This window comes from Triticum urartu, chromosome 1A (assembly GCF_056163025.1).
Source record: "Triticum urartu cultivar PI428250 chromosome 1A, HENAU_Tu73, whole genome shotgun sequence".
Lineage (NCBI taxonomy): Eukaryota > Viridiplantae > Streptophyta > Magnoliopsida > Poales > Poaceae > Triticum > Triticum urartu.
This window is the reverse complement of record NC_141873.1, coordinates 564669032-564685543: the sequence shown is the minus strand read 5'-3', so window position 1 is coordinate 564685543 and position 16512 is coordinate 564669032. Positions and strand designations below refer to the sequence as shown.

At 46.7% G+C, this 16512-nt stretch overlaps 3 protein-coding genes and 1 pseudogene across 3 annotated transcripts; 2 read left to right on the top strand and 2 right to left on the bottom strand.

Moving 5' to 3' along the window:
- Positions 1 to 7644: 7644 nt before the first annotated feature.
- LOC147992797 (uncharacterized) lies at positions 7645 to 11139 on the top strand. The gene is made up of 2 exons (XM_087539141.1): positions 7645 to 8828; positions 10971 to 11139. The coding sequence occupies exons 1-2, from the start codon at positions 7645 to 7647 to the stop codon at positions 11137 to 11139; spliced, it is 1353 nt and encodes a 450-aa protein (XP_087395267.1).
- A 255-nt stretch (positions 11140 to 11394) lies between these two features.
- Positions 11395 to 13612, bottom strand: LOC147992795 (uncharacterized). Its single transcript, XM_087539140.1, has 2 exons — positions 12706 to 13612; positions 11395 to 11417 (listed from the first exon to the last, which is right to left on the bottom strand). The coding sequence occupies exons 1-2, from the start codon at positions 13610 to 13612 to the stop codon at positions 11395 to 11397; spliced, it is 930 nt and encodes a 309-aa protein (XP_087395266.1).
- On the bottom strand, positions 13297 to 13435 carry LOC147992796 (small nucleolar RNA Z247; annotated as a pseudogene).
- A 759-nt stretch (positions 13613 to 14371) lies between the features above and the next one.
- LOC147992794 (uncharacterized) lies at positions 14372 to 15437 on the top strand. The gene has a single exon (XM_087531719.1). It carries the CDS (start codon positions 14424 to 14426, stop codon positions 15162 to 15164), a length of 741 nt encoding a protein of 246 aa, XP_087387845.1. The 5' UTR covers positions 14372 to 14423; the 3' UTR covers positions 15165 to 15437.
- Positions 15438 to 16512: the final 1075 nt, after the last annotated feature.

The window sequence follows — 16512 nt, the reverse complement described above, 5'->3', positions numbered from 1 at the left end:
TTCACTTATATCTTTTAGAGCACGATGGTAGTTTCATTTTGAAGAAATATATGAACTCTCATGCTTCACTTATATTATTTTGAGAGTCTTAAATAGCATGGTAATGTGCCTAATCCTAATATGCTAGGTATTCAAGAATAGTAAAAATTCGTATGAGTGTATTGAATACTAAGAAAAGTTTGATGCTTGATAATTATTTTGAGATATGAAGATGATGATATTAGAGTCATGCTAGTGGAGTAGTTGTGAATTTGAGAGATACTTGTGTTAAAGTTTGTGATTCCCGTAGCATGCACGTATGGTGAACCGTTATGTGATGAAGTCGGAGCATGATTTATTTATTGATTGTCTTCCTTATGAGTGGCGGTCGGGGACGAGCGATGGTATTTTCCTACCAATATATCCCCCTAGGAGCATGCGCGTAATACTTTGCTTTGATAACTTTTAGATTTTTGCAATAAGTATATGAGTTCTTTATGACTAATGTTGAGTCCACGGATTATACGCATTTTTTCCATCCTTCCACCATTGCTAGCCTCTCTAATACCGCACACCTTTCGCCGGTATCATACACCCACCATATATCTTCCTCAAAACAGCCACCATACCTACCTATCATGGCATTTCCATAGCCATTCTGAGATATATTGCCATGCAACTTTCCACCATTCCATTTATTATGACACGCTCCATCATTGTCATATTGCTTAGCATGATCATGTAGTTGACATCGTATTTGTGGCAAAGCAACCGTTCATAATTCTTTCATACATGTCACTCATGAGTCATTGCACATCCCGGTACACCACCGGAGGCATTCATATAGCGTCATATCCTGTTCTAAGTATTGAGTTGTAATTCTTGAGTTGTAAGTAAATAAAAGTGTGATGATCATCATTATTAGAGCATTGTCCCAAGTGAGAAAAGGATGATGGAGACTATGATTCCCCCACAAGTCGGGATGAGACTCCGGACGAAAAAGAAAAAAAAGAAAAAAAGAGGAAATAAAAAAAGAGAAAAGGCCCAAACAAAAAAAAATAAGAGAGAAAAAGAGAGAAGGGACAATATTACTATTCTTTTACCACACTTGTGCCTCAAAGTAGCACCATGATCTTCATGATAGAGAGTCTCTCATTTTGTAACTTTCATATACCGGTAGGAATTTTACATTATAGAACTTCCTCAAAATGCCCTAGGTCTTCGTGAGTAAGCGAGTTGGATGCACACCCACTTAGTTTCTTTTGTTGAGCTTCCATACACTTATAGCTCTAGTGCATCCGTTGCATGGCAATCCCTACTCACTCACATTGATATCTATTGATGGGCATCTCCATAGCCCGTTGATACGCCTAGTTGATGTGAGACTATCTTCTCCTTCTTGTCTTCTCCACAACCACCATTCTATTCCACATATAGTGCTATGTCCATGGCTCACGCTCATGTATTGCATGAAGATTGAAAAAGTTTTGAAAATGTTAAAGTATGAAACAATTGCTTGGCTTGTCATCGGGGTTGTGCATGATTTAAATACTTTGTGTGGTGAAGATAGAGCATAGCCAGACTATATGATTTTGTAGGGATAACTTTCTTTGGCCATGTTATTTTGAGAAGACATAATTGCTTTGTTAGTATGCTTGAAGTATTATTATTTTTATGTCAATATGAACTTTTGTCTTGAATCTTTCGGACCTGAATATTCATATCACAAGTAAGAAGAATTACATTGAAATTATGCCAAGTAGCACTCCGCATCAAAAATTCTTTTTTTATCATTTACCTACTCGAGGACGAGCAGGAATTAAGCTTGGGGATGCCTGATACGTCTCCAACGTATCTATAATTTTTGATTGCTCCATGCTATATTATCTACTGTTTTAGGCAATATTGGGCTTTATTATCCACTTTGATATTACTTTTGGGACTAACCTATTAACCGGAGGCCCAGCCCAGATTTGCTGTTTTATGCCTATTTCAGTGTTTCAAAGAAAAGGAATATCAAACGGAGTCGAAACAGAACGAAATCAACTAGAGAAGTTATTTTTGGAAGGAAACCTACCGGATAGACTTGGACCCTACGTCAGAAGATGAGGGAGGTGCTCACGAGGGTAGGGGGCGCGCCCCCTGCCTCATGGCCCCCCCCCTTCGCTCCACCGACGTACCTCTTTCACCCATATATACCTACGTATCCTAAAACTTTCAGAACAGAGATTAGATTGGGAGTTCCGCCGCCGCAAGCCTCTGTAGCCACAAAAAGTCAATCGGGACCCTGTTCCGGCACCCTGCCGGAGGAGGGAACCCTCACCGGTGGCCATCTTCATCATCCGGGTGCTCTCCATGACGAGGAGGGAGTAGTTCACCCTCGAGGCTGAGGGTATGTACCAATAGCTATGTGTTTGATCTCTCTCTCTCGTGTTCTTGATTTGGCACGATCTTGATGTATCGCGTGCTTTGCTATTATAGTTGGATCTTATGTTTCTTCTCCCCCTCTACTCTCTTATAATGGATTGAGTTTTCCCCTTGAAGTAATCTTATAGGATTGAGTCTTTAAAGATTTGAGAACACTTGATGTATGTCTTGCCGTGCGTATCTGTGGTAACAATGGGATATCACGTGATTCACTTGATGTATGTTTTGGTGATCAACTTGCAGGTTCCGCCCATGAACCTATGCATAGGGGTTGGCACACGTTTTCGTCGTGATTCTCCGGTAGAAACTTTGGGGCACTCTTTGAAGTTCTATGTATTGGTTTGAATAGATGAATTAAGATTGTGTGATGCACATCGTATAATCATGCCCACGGATACTTGAGGTGACATTGGAGTATCTAGCTGACATTAGGGTTTTGGTTGATTTGTGTCTTAAGTTGTTATTCTAGTACGAACTCTAGGGCTGTTTGTGACACTTATAGGAATAGCCCAACGGATTGATTGGAAAGAATAACTTTGAGGTGGTTTCGTACCCTACCATAATCTCTTCGTTTATTCTCCGCTATTAGTGACTTTGGAGTGACTCTTTGTTGCATGTTGAGGGATAGTTATATGATCAAATTATGTTATTATTGTTGAGAGAACTTGCACTAGTGAAAGTATGAACCCTAGGCCTTATTTCCTATCATTGCAATACCGTTTACGCTCACTTTTATCGCTTGCTACCTTGCTGTTTTTATATTTTCAGTTTACAAAAACCTATATCTACCATCCATATTGCACTTGTATCACCATCTCTTCGCCGAACTAGTGCACCTATACAATTTACCATTGTATCGGGTGTGTTGGGGACACAAGAGACTCTTTGTTATTTGGTTGCAGGGTTGCTTGAGAGAGACCATCTTCATCCTACGCCTCCCACGGATTGATAAACCTTAGGTCATCCACTTGAGGGAAATTTGCTACTGTTCTACAAACCTCTACACTTTGAGGCCCAACAACGTCTACAAGAAGAAGGTTGTGTAGTAGACATCAGCGCGGCGCAATGCAGATTCGGAGTTCGTTGTGGGAGGATGGACTCGCGCAGGAGAACGACGCTGTCGGGCGTCGTGGTGGCGTCGATGGCAGAGAGACCTGACACGGTACATGCAACAGTACAACTCTGAATATGGATTGGTGGCAGGGGGCTGCGGCGGCCTCATACCCGGCAGGCGTCCTGGTTGAGGAGTTCGCCGGACTGGTAGGTGCCCCATACCCGGCAGGCGTCCTGGTTGGGACCTCAGGTCTTAGATGTTTAGGTTGGCTGCCATGTCTGTTTGGTATTAGGCCCGGACTATCTGCGCCCCTTCATCAATTGGATAGGTGTAGCGACAATTGTTGCTTAGACGGTGGCTTTAGTCTTGCTGTTGTATGACTTTGTAATGTCTTGTGAGAATAATTAATAAAGTGCCTGTATGCATTGCTCAGATGCAGAGGCCGGGGGTCATCCTCCTTTTCTAAAAAAATGAAATTCTAAAAGTAGGGATGCAAATGAGTTTAATCTGAGTGGCGCCGGCGCCCGCCGCGGGCCTGGCCCGGGCGACGTTGGCGGCGGCGGCCCCTGGCCCTTACCCGTCTAGGGTTTCTCCGGCACGGGACGGAGCGCTCCGGGCGGTGTCTTCAGGCGGCGGCGGTCCTGTGCGGCGGCGGGGTTTCCTGTGCGGCGGCGGGGGCGAGCTCTGGGCGGCGGCGGCGCCGTTGGCGGCGGGGCTGCGCGGCGGCGCCCGCCCGGCCCAGATCTGGGCCCTTCGGGCCACATCTGGGCCTGGGCGGGCCGGCGCCTGGCGTGGCGTTGGCGTGGCCATCAGGAAGCGGTGGCGAGCGGCGATGATCGGCGGGGGCTGGTGGCGTCGACACCAGCCTGCTGCAGCATGGCCGGCGGGGCTTAGCGGGCCCATTTCGGGCCTGGCCGGGCCAGGGGTGGCCTGGTATGCCCCGCTGCCGTGTCCGGACGGCTACCGCGGCGGTGCCGGAGGCGCGAGCCTCCCGCACGACGGCGGTGGAGGTGGTTCCCTCCCGCTCGGCCTCGGTGCTGCTGCTCCCGTCGCTTGGATCTTCTCTCCGGTCTTCTTGGCCTCGTGGTGGTGCTCGCAGCGAGACGGCGTTGGTGGCGGCGCAACCGTGATGGCGCATGGTTGGGCGGTGGTTTGGCTGGTCGGCTCCGATTGGCCGGTGGGGTTTGGCGTGCGGGAGAAATCCTTGCCGGTTCGTCCGGCTCCGATGCGGTGACACCGGCAGGTGCCACTATCCCTTCTTGGAGGGTGTCGGGAGTAGCTATCCCCACCTCCCTCCGCGTACTGAGGGAAACCCTAGGACTTGTCCGGGCAGCAGCGTCATCGGCGTCGCATCCCTTCTTGGAGGTGCTGCTTAGTTCGCGGTAGATCGGAGCCTCGGGCTGTGGTGGTTTGTATCCGGAGGGCGCAGCGGTCGTGGGTCTGCCGCGCTTTGTCGAGCTGCCGTTGTTGGCATTTATTTATTTTTCTTTTTCTTTGGGCTTGATGTGCTGCTCGCCCCAGCATTGCAATATGTATCATGGTGGTTTGCTTTGGAATACAAAACGGGAGGAAACCCTTTTTCGGTAACCCAGCTCAACTCGTATTAAAAAGCAGCGAGCTCAGTTTGACATGGGCTAGAGTTCGAGTGGCAAAGATTTTTCATATTCTGCTCAATCTCGAGGCATAAAAGAAGTCCTAAAAGATCTTGCGTGCAGGCTCAATCTTGAGGCAGATCAGAAGTCCTAAAAGATGTTGGACCTCGTAGGCGGAAGATGGCATGGAAGTCGAAGGCTCCCCTTCAGTGCCGTTTTTTGCTTGGCTCGCAGGAAGGAATAGATATTGGACGTCAGATCGCCTGGCTCACTGTGGTCTGCCACATCACCGCATCAAACGGCGTATCAGTTCTGTGACCAAGCTGAGCAGACGCTGAACCATATCGTGCTTACGTGTGTGCTTCTATTTTTCTTTTTCTGTGTCTTTCTCTATTTCTTTCCTAATTACATGTGCGCGGATGGTGGTGGCATCACGTGCTCACGGCAATAGGGAAGGCGAGTGGACACCATCGGTTGTTGTTCTGCTTCTATTATTCTTTTTCTGTGTCTTTCTCTATTTTTTTCCTATTTATTTTCCACTTTTCCATTCCAACTTTATTTTTATTTATTTTTTAAATTCAAAATTTTCAGAAAACATTCAGAATTTCATTTTTTTCATTTTTCCGAAAAATTTCAGAATTTCGAAATGTTGGTCCTATTTTGAAAAATGTTCGGTACTTTAATTTTGTTCTTATTAAAAAAAGTACCATTTTTCAAAAAATATGTGTTTTCTAATTTTTTATATTTTCTAATAAATTTGTCTTTATAAAAAATATTCTAAATTAGAAAAATATTCTTGTTGTCATGAAATGTTCATAAATTCAAAATAATGTTTTTTAATAAATCATATTTCCTAAAATTGTTCTGAATGTTCAAAACATGTTTCCATTTTAAAAAATTGTTCAAAATTTGAAAAATGTTTATTTTTTTATAAAAGATTCATATTTTCAAAAAATCTTCTCATTTCAATTTTTGCTCGTATTTTTTCAAAAATGAATGGTATTTTCAAAAAACTATTCGTATTTTTGAAATATGGTTGGAATTTTAAAAAATGTTCATGTTTCCAAAAATATCCGGTAATTCATAATTATTAATATAAACTTTCAAAAGTTTGAAAAAATAAAAAAGGCTTTGAATCTAACATTGTAGTATGTTTTTAAACATTCGTGCTAGCCATTGGTTTGCAGGACCTGTTTGTTCGAATGGCTAGGAGCACGTGTCGAGTTTTTGAAGTCGTGAGTTCGATCCTGCAACTTGTAGTTTGTTTTGGATTTTTACTTGCGCCTTATAAACACAGGTCATTTTGGTGCTTGCCAGTAGATCGGCCAGATACGAACCGTTGTGCGTCTCATGCGTTATTTGATAATAAAAGAGAATTTGCTGGTTGGTTATAAATGAAAGAAATTATGACACATGCCAATAAAAGAGAATATACTGGTTTAGAAAAGCTATGGGCACGCGAGCGCTAAAATAATCAAAATAATAAACCTTGATGAAGAAGGGACTGCCTGATTACGTAGTGATTATGCTAATGAAACCGGATTTATATGTTGTAATTAGTATTCCATTCAGTTCCGCTATTATAGGATAGAGCAGTCGGAGCAACCGTGCCTCGAAGGTCGCTGTGCAGCCAGCAAATGAGAAGGCAGCCACAAGGCGGACCGACAGAAAAAAAAAGGCACGAGTTGGGTGGTCGTCGCCACACCGACTAAACCCATCACTATCAAAATCTCACGGGCCAAATGTAACCCGCGAGAAGACCGAAACTCCTCGCTCTGTAACTCCACTGCCGCGGAGACCGTTTTTGATGAACACATCAATTATCTCTCACATTGCTTCTCACAAAAAAATATCTCTCATATTGCAACGCACGGGCATATGTGACACGCATCTTGTGAGTATCTGCGGATCTCTTCCTTTTGCAGCTCCGGCTCCTACGCTTAGTTCTTCTATTATTATTGAGGATATTGCCCACTGATGCTGATGAGCAACCTGCCAGTTTGTTTCAGTTTGGCTGGTAGACAACTTTTATGCTTAACAACAAGCTCATGGTCGTGCTCGCAATGCACCCCAGCTAGTCGTGCCAACGCCATATTTTTCTACGAGGCGCATAACGCTTAGGGCATCTCCAGCCGCGCCCCCAACAGGCCCCCCCAGGTCACTTTTTCGGCGCCGGCGTCGAAAAAACGGCCCAGTCGCGCCCTCAGGACGCCGAAAATCGCCGGTTCGGACCTTTTTTCCGCCCGGCGGTCACAGGCCGAACTCCGCGCGCTGGGGAGCCGTTGGGGGCTCCGGCGCTAGGGAAAAGCATGCCTGGCCCACACCGACAGGGGAAAAGTCAAGGTTTTCTTCCCCCGACTCGCCTCGCACCCCCCGCGCCCTCGGCCACCACTAGCTATATCCCGGCGACGGCCGCCGCCCTACTCCGCTAGATAGCCATTCCCCGCTGGAAAATAGCAGCACTTCGCCGCGGCAGCCCCTCCCACAGCAGTTGGGCGTTTCCGGCCGCCGTTTCCGGCCGCGGAGGCTCGGTTTAACGGCGGGTACACGCCCACCGAGCGCAAGGTGTTCGGCGTTTTGCCTGCCTAGGCGATGGACTCGGGCGAGGAGGAAGAGCTCGCCGCGCTGCTGGAGGAGGAAGCCGCGGCCGACGTACAGGAAGAAGAGCATCTCATGGTGCTCGCCGCCCTCGCCCAGCTGCTGGCGAGCAGTGAAAAGCCGCGGCGAGGTGGCTCGGCGTCGGGGCGGGTGAAAGCAAAGAACCAGCATCGTCTGCAAGGCTACTGCATGCTCTACTCCGACTACTTCGCCGATGCTCCACTTCATGGCGAGAGAACATTTCGGCGCCGTTATCGGATGAGCCGAAAGCTCTTCCTCAGGATTGTGAATTCCATCCGGGAGTTCGACAACTACTTCAAGTGCAAGATGGATTGCACTGGCGCTCTTGGATTCACCTCCATCCAGAAGTGCACGACAGCGATGAGGATGCTTGCATATGGAGCTCCAAGTGATTCACTCGACAACTATGGGCGCATGGCTGAGTCCACTAGCATAGAGTGTTTCTACAAGTTCTGTCGGGCAGTGGTGGCAGTGTTTGGGCCACAATACTTGAGAACACCCAATGCGGAAGACACTGCTCGGATCCTAGCCCAGAATGCAGCAAGAGGATTTCCTGGGATGCTTGGAAGCATCGACTGCATGCATTGGAAATGGAAGAACTGCCCATTTGGTTGGCAGGGGATGTACAAAGGCGCCAAAGGCGGTTGCAGTGTGGTGCTTGAGGCGGTAGCCACACAGGACCTCTGGATTTGGCACTCCTTCTTTGGTATGCCAGGAACTCACAATGACATCAACGTGCTGCAGTGCTCTCCTGTTTTTGCCAAGCTCGTTGAGGGCCATTCTCCTCCGGTGAACTTCGAGATCAATGGGCACCAATACAACAAGGGGTACTATCTAGCTGATGGCATCTATCCGAGATGGTCAACATTTGTGAAGACGATCTCAAACCCTGTGCCAGGAGGCAAGAACGCCTGGTTTGCGAAAGTTCGGGAGGCTTGCCGGAAGGATGTCGAGCGGGCATTTGGTGTGCTCCAATCTCAATTCGCTGTTGTTCGGTACCCCGCTCAGACCTGGTCGAAAGATCAAATGTGGGAGATCATGACTTTCTGTGTCATCTTGCACAAAATGATCATCAAGAGCGAGCAAGAAGACCCAGTGATTGACACTGAACCATACTACAGGCAGGGCCCTCTAGCGAAGTTGATCACCAGCTACCGGCAACTTGGACTGCCTATCTCAGTATGCGTCAGGAGATCCGAGACCCACAGGTGCATAATCAACTGCAGAAAGATCTGATTGAGCACCTATGGAGGCTCAAGGGGGACGCCTCGTGATGAAATACGAGTTTTTATTTGTTGAACAATATAATTTGTATTGAATTATTTGTTGTTGTAGTATTTTGTTGAAGTATTTGATTTTTCTGTGATGAAATATGTGATAAGAAATAATTGTCTTGATAATTGAACGCCGAGACACGGCGAAACCACGCCGAATATGGGCCTATTCTCGCCCATATGGGCCGTTTATTCGCCGAAATTGGGCTGCAAAGTGGGCCAATTTCGGCGCCTGGGGGCGAGCTGGGGGCGACGACTGGGCGCAAACCCGCCCCCAGCGCTGAGTGCATCGCCGGCTCGCCCCCAGGGGCGATTTTTATGCGTCCTGGGGGGGCCAACGGCTGGTGCTAAGTTGGGTGGTTTTAAGCGAATATCTAGCATTCCTTTGAAGGTCTCTGCTCTTCATCACCCGTGTGCAAAGAAGCTCCGTCGACTCGACATCGGCCACGACGTTTTTTACATGGCTACCTCAATCATGGCTATATCATCCTACGCTCTTTGTTACATCAACATCAGCACAAAGGGCTACCGCCTTGCTTGAGCAACCATGTTGGCTTTCACTCCAGTCACAACTTCTGCGATGCATCGACTGCTACGACTATGGAGGATGTCCGTCGGCTCACCTTTGGATTCTTCATCAGTCCCACCGTCTGCGTCGCTACCCGTTGTGATTGCGGGAGATGTTAATATATCATGATTGTTTAGGAAACATAGGACAAACTAAGATCTGTTCTAGCTTGTCTTGTAGTACTTTAAAGTGGTCGTGTACTCCTATATATACGTCCACAAGGCTTAATCAATAATCAACAATAATTTCTTCTGAAATAATAATGAAGCGTCTCAACTCCCGTAACATGGGAGCCCGCGGTTATTTATTGATTGGGCGAGAAGGATCTCGCGATCATGTACATGGTGCGGTTGAGGAAGATCTCCAACCGTGGAGATAGATTACAACGAGAGAGGTAGAGATAGAAAGATAAACATGAAAGGATACAAACGTGTAGCACAAGGCTATCTCTATCTATTCTGTTATAGTATTTCTAACACTCCCCCTTAATCACAACTGCACCAAGTTGAGATTACGACGAAACTCTTCAAAACCTTTTGTAGGTAAGGCCTTTGTAAACCCATCTGCAGGCTGATCCTTTGAAGGAATGAACCGAACATTCAATTGCTTGTTCGCAACTCGTTCTCTGACAAAGTGAAAATCAATCTCAATATGCTTTGTCCTGGCATGAAAAACTGGGTTAGCAGTAAGATACGTTGCACCAAGGTTGTCACACCATAAACAAGGAGGGTGCACTTCTGGAATATGGAATTCTTTCAACATAGACTGAACCCAAATAACTTCAGCCGTTGCATTTGCCAAAGCTTTATATTTCGCTTATGTACTTGACCTGGAGACTGTTGCCTGTTTCTTTGCACAACACGAGATTAAATTTGGACCATAGAATATAGCAAACCCACCAGTCGACCTTCTATCATCTAGACAGCCAGCCCAATCCGCATCAGAAAATGCACTTATAAGGGTAGACGATGACTTTCTGAATGTGAGCCCAACAGTCAACGTATTCTTGACATACCTCAAGATTCTCTTAGCTGCCGTCCAATGAGTGGTAGTAGGTGGATGAAGAAACTGACAAATTTTGTTAACTGCAAAGGAGATGTCAGGTCGAGTAAGAGTAAAGTACTGAGGACCACCAACTAAACTTCTGTAACTAGTGATATCCTCATGATACAAAGGTTCTCCATCTGTCAAAGACAAACATTCCGAACTATAGTGCCATCAGATTTCCTTTTAATCCGATACACCCACTTGCAATCAATTAAGTTTCTGCCTTGTTGTGGTGGAACCAAGTGCCACGTCTTATTTTTCTGCAAAGCCATGAATTCATCATTCATAGCCACCTTCCACCTATCATCACCAAGGGCATCCATTAGAGTTTTAGGTTCACCTGTCATACAAGATAACCCATATTTGGAGAAGTTTTTATAATTAACTCAGGTAGAAACTCCCTTTTGTAGACGTGTGCGGAGTTCCACAGGAGGTGCTGCAGGCTGGTCGGGCGCAGAAGATCCTGGCATGGAAGAATCAACCGTTTCCCCCACAGCTTCCATGCCAGGAGACGCCACGCCCGACCCGAGGCGGTTGGGGAACGCGCAGGTGAGGCAGTGTCAGGCGCAGGCGATGTAGTGGCGGGCCCTGATGAGGCAGGCGTGGGCCCTGGTGAGACAGGCGCACTCACCCGCCCTGGGGATTGGTGCGTCGCGACAACACGGTCGCTGTCTCCTGCCGGGTGCGCGCTAGGGATCGACCCGAGGTGGATTGGGCTGTCGCCTGCAATGGAGCAGATCCCGAGGGGGATCCACCTCGTGACGCGTGGTTTCCTGGAGGGGGCACATAAAATGACCTCCCGTTGTGGTGTTTTGCACTCTGTTTTGATCATCATTAATTGTTCCTGCAGCAATAGACTTTGGTATAATATAATGATTAGTCACAAAAGAGTCAGAACTATTATTTGTACCCTCGTGATCAATACCGGTAAGGGATGGAGGTAAGAGAAGTATCTCTTGATGAAGGAGAGCACCGGCATTGGGATGAAGATTGTCGAACGGAAATTTGGTCTCATCAAAAACAACATCTCTTGAGATGTAGACACGGCCAGTAGCAACATCAAGGCACTTAACTCCTTTGTGTTGAGCGTTGTAGCCAATAAAGAAGCATTGCTTGGAGCAGAACATTAGCTTGCGGTTATTGTAAGGGCGTAAGTTTGGCCAACATGCGCAACCAAAAACACGAAGAGGAGCATAGTCTGGTTTGACATGAAGAAGACGTTCTATAGGGGTTTCATTGTTGATGACACGACTTGGTAAGATATTGATGAGGTGAACTGCGGTTAGGAAGGCTTCATCCTAGAATTTTAGTGGCATAGATGCAGCGGCAAGGAGTGAGAGACCAACATCAACGATGTGGCGAGGCTTGCGTTCAGCGGACCCGTTTTGTTGGTGTGCGTGAGGACATGAGACATGGTGAGAAATTCCTATCTTTTGAAAGAATGAGTTGAGTTTCCCATACTCACTACCCCAGTCTGATTGCATGGCTATAATTTTACAGTCAAATTTTCTTTCGACAAGAGCTTGAAAGTTAAGAAAAACTTGAAAGACATCAGATCACTTCTTAAAAAGATAGATCCAAGTATATTTACTGTAATCATCGATGAAGCTCACATAGTAAGTGTGTCTACCAACAGAGGAAGGGGCTGGCCCCCATACATCAGAAAAGATTAATTGCAATGGTTTAACAGACACACTGGTTGAAACAGGATATGGCAACTGATGACTTTTTACTCTTTGGCAAGAGTCACAAATAGTTTCATAATTATGCTCACCAACAAACGGGAGATTATTCTTACTAAGAACTTGAGAAACAATAGAAAACGAAAGGTGGCCTAGGCGATTATGCCACCTTTCTGAAGAGATTCTAATGGCTCCGAAGGCTCGTTTATTGAACTTGCAAAGTGTAGGAATTAATGGGTAGAGACCGTCCACGCATCTACCGCGATAGAGAACCCTCTCGTGGTCTGATCCTTTATCAAAAAGAAAAAATGATGAAACTCAATGAAGACACCGTTGTCAAGAGTAATTCTATGAACTGAAGCAAGATGTTTTGATGCATGAGGAACAAGTAGAACATCATTGAGACGAATATCACGATGAGGGGTTTTAATAATAGATTGACCAATGTGACTTATCATCATACCTTGACCATTTACTGCAGTGTTGATTTGATCATGGCCATGATACTTCTCTTGCATGGTCATCCTCTCCATGTCCGGGGTGATATGCTCGGTGGCGCCCGTATCTACATACCAATTGGTGTCCACTCCATAGGACATGTCTGCAGCTGCTGCAACTTTCTTCTTCTTTTCTTCATAGCGCCAGCGACAATCATTTGCTATGTGGTTAGTTTTTTTACAAATTTGACTTTTCCCCTCATACTCATCATAACCTTGAAAGTTTTTGCCGCCGCCATAGTTTCCACCGTAGCCACCACTGTATCCACGCTGACGCCCCTGATTGTTGTTGTAGAAGGGACGTCCGTGGTGGTTGTTGTTGTTGTTGTTGTAGAAGAAGAAGAAACCGCCGCCGCCATTGTTGTAGTTATTGTTGGCGTTGCCGCCACCGCCATTGCTGTTGCTGCCACCACCGCGATACCCGCCACCACCACCATTGGTGGGTTTGGGCGAGCCACGGTTATTGCCCTTGCCGCCGCCACCACGATTCCTCGCAGCCATGTTGGCCGAGGACTTGAAGCCTCCTGCTCTAGAGCCGTGGAAGAGCTCGACTCGCTGGTCGAAGTTCACCACCATGGCAAACAGCTCGTCGACGGAGACCGGGTTGGTGCGGACGTCGAGGGCGGATATGATGGGCTGATAGTCCATATCTAGCCCTGCGATGATGAAGGAAAGCAGCTCTTGTTCTCCAATGCCCCTCCCTGCAGCTACAAGTTCATCTGAAAGCGATCTCATGTAGCCAAAATAATCAGCAGCAGATTGGGAACCTTTGTGGGCATTAGTCAGGGAGATTCTGAGGTTGTTTGCGCGGGATTTGGATTGGGAGGCAAACATGGTGGAGAGTGCTGTCCAGATCGCACGGGATGTCTCCATCGAGGCGACTTGCACAAGGATTTCTTTGAAAAGGTTTCTCAGCAGATAGGCTACAATCTGCTGGTCTTGGATCAACCAAGGGGTGTAGGCAGGATTCGGAACAATCTGTTCCTTACCTTCGGAATTTTTTGCTGTGATTGTTTTGGAGGGCTCGGGGGTTTTTTCATCAGGGTATTCATACGGGCCAGCCCCCATGATCTAAGAGCGAGCCTGGGCACGCCATAGGATGTAGTTGGTGCGGCTCAAAGGTTCAGAAGTGTTGTTGTTTAGGCCAGAGAAGGAAGTCGAGCTGGAGGAGGACATGGTTGCGGCTTGGTTTTGATCTGGAGAGGTTTGTTTGATGGCGGCTAGGGTTGATCTGATAGAGAGCTAGATGTAGAGGAAGAAGAAGGTTCTGACTACCATGAAAGAATAATGAAGCGTCTCAACTCCCGTAACATGGGAGCCCGCGGTTATTTATTGATTGGGCGAGAAGGATCTCGCGATCATGTACATGGTGCGGTTGAGGAAGATCTCCAACCGTGGAGATAGATTACAACGAGAGAGGTAGAGCTAGAAAGATAAACATGAAAGGATACAAACGTATAGCACAAGGCTATCTCTATCTATTCTGTTATAGTATTCCAACACCTTCAATATTCTCTCTGTTCTTCTATAGAAGTGACGCGGACTTGGCTGTCTCTTAATTTAATTCAACGGAATCAATAACTCCCGAACGTGCGATGTTTTTGCAAATCGTCCCGAACGCGGTGCTAGCCGTCGGCCGAATCACGATGACATCCCACGCCACGTCATCACAATAGCGTTCGGGATGATGTTGGGTCGCCCGAACGAGTTTCACCGCTTATCCACTCGCAGCTCCATTCCCCTCCCACTCGACACCACTCCCCCACTCTCCCTTTTCGTCGCCGGATTAGAAGACGGCCGGCCAAATCATGGCGTCGCACGGCGGAGGCTGGGGCGGGAGCTGGGCCTCGAGGACGCTTGCGTCCACGCGCACGAGATGAGGCAAGCGAGCGGGGCGAGCGCTGGGTCAACGCCCACCCGCACTGGAGGTTGGGGACGCTGGCGGGCAGACGAGGCAGGGGAGGCCGGACCCTTCGGCGGCGGCGAGCATGGGACGACGGCCAACGGTGGAGATCCGGAAGAGGGCGGTTTGAGCGAGTCGCGGCGGCGGCCACGGCGCCGGCTTCTTCCGCCGACCTCGCCTGATGCGCGGCCGCCCGGAAGCGATGACGGCATCCTGCGCCGCGGCGCCCTCCACGGCGACGGCTTCTCCCGCCGACCTCGTCGGATGCGCGGCCGCCCGGAGGCGACAACGCCCTCGTGTGCCGCGGCGCCCTCCACGGCGACGGCTTCTCCCGCCGACCTCGTCGGATGCGCGGCCGCCCGGAGGCGACGACGCCATCCTGCGCCACGGCGCCCTCCACGGCGTCGTCGTCTCCTAGCACAGCGACCATACGCTGCCCATGGGCAACGGGCACATCCTCATCATCTTCTCCGGCCGCTCGGACGCCATCAGTTGAAGATAGTCTTCCTGATGGTGATTTAGCCCAGTTCGTATGTTGCAAATTTTGTGTGATTCATTTTTTCTCAATCCTTCATGAATTTGTAGAAACTGTTTTACTTTTTGTTGTGATGCTAATTGACAAATATGGCATCCAATCTTTTTTTGAAATTATAGTTGATGGTATGTCAAAATATGTTTTTTGCCATGCAAACACAAAATATGTTGCCATGTCAGCCCAACTTTTGCTGCCATCCCAATTTAAATTATTATTTTTACCATGGCAATCATCATAGTATGTTGCATGGAAAACACAAAGTATGTTGCCAAGTCAAAATACTGTTTTACATTGCCATAGCATATGTTTTTACCATGTGACCCTGAAGCTGTGAGTAGTACTGTTTTTTCATGGCAATTTATAGATGTTCTTCTCAATAAATCGTGAAGATCTCTTTGTAGATGTCGCCATTTTTTCACTAGCTCCCACCATCTTTTTGTTTGCAAATTTTTGTAGATGTCGCCATTTAGCATTGTGTAGTTATTTGTGCAGGCGCTTTTTTGCAAGTGATGAGATGCTAATGGACTAGATTTCCTTGGCAATTCTAGGAAACTATAGTTCATGGACACCCCCAAAATGTATAGTTCATGACAATCAAATTATGTTTTTTGCCATCGAAGCTCAAATTTTATGTGTTAATATGTCCCCATCGAAAATTAATTGACATGCTCGTGTCTTTTCTTTAGGGTACATTACAGATATATTGCATTCTTGTTGCCATGGCAACTTTTGATTTTGGATATGTCCCCATCGAAACTTAATTGCCATGCTTGTGTCTTTTCTTTTAGGGTACATTTACAGATTTATTGCATTCTTGCCATGGCAACTTTTTATTTTGGATATGTCCCCATCGAAACTTAATTGCCATGCTTGTGTCTTTTCTTTTAGGGTACATTACAGATTTATTGCATTTCTTACCATGACAATTTTTGATTTTGGATCATAACACAAATTTACTGTCTTTTACCATAGCATTTTTTGGTATACCATCGCAACTAATCTTATACTTTTTGCCATCTAAACTTTAAAATTTTAGTTTATTGATCATGACAATTTAGTTCTCGGATAATGGCAAATTCATTGCTTTCTTGGCATGGCAACTTTTGATTTTGGATATGTCCCCATCGAAACTTAATTGCCATGCTTGTGTCTTTTCTTTTAGGGTACATTTACAGATTTATTGCATTCTTGCCATGGCAAATTTTTATTTTGGATATGTCCCCATCGAAACTTAATTGCCATGCTTGTGTCTTTTCTTTTAGGGTACATTACAGATTTATTGCATTTCTTACCATGACAATTTTTGATTTTGGATCATAACACAAATTTACTGTC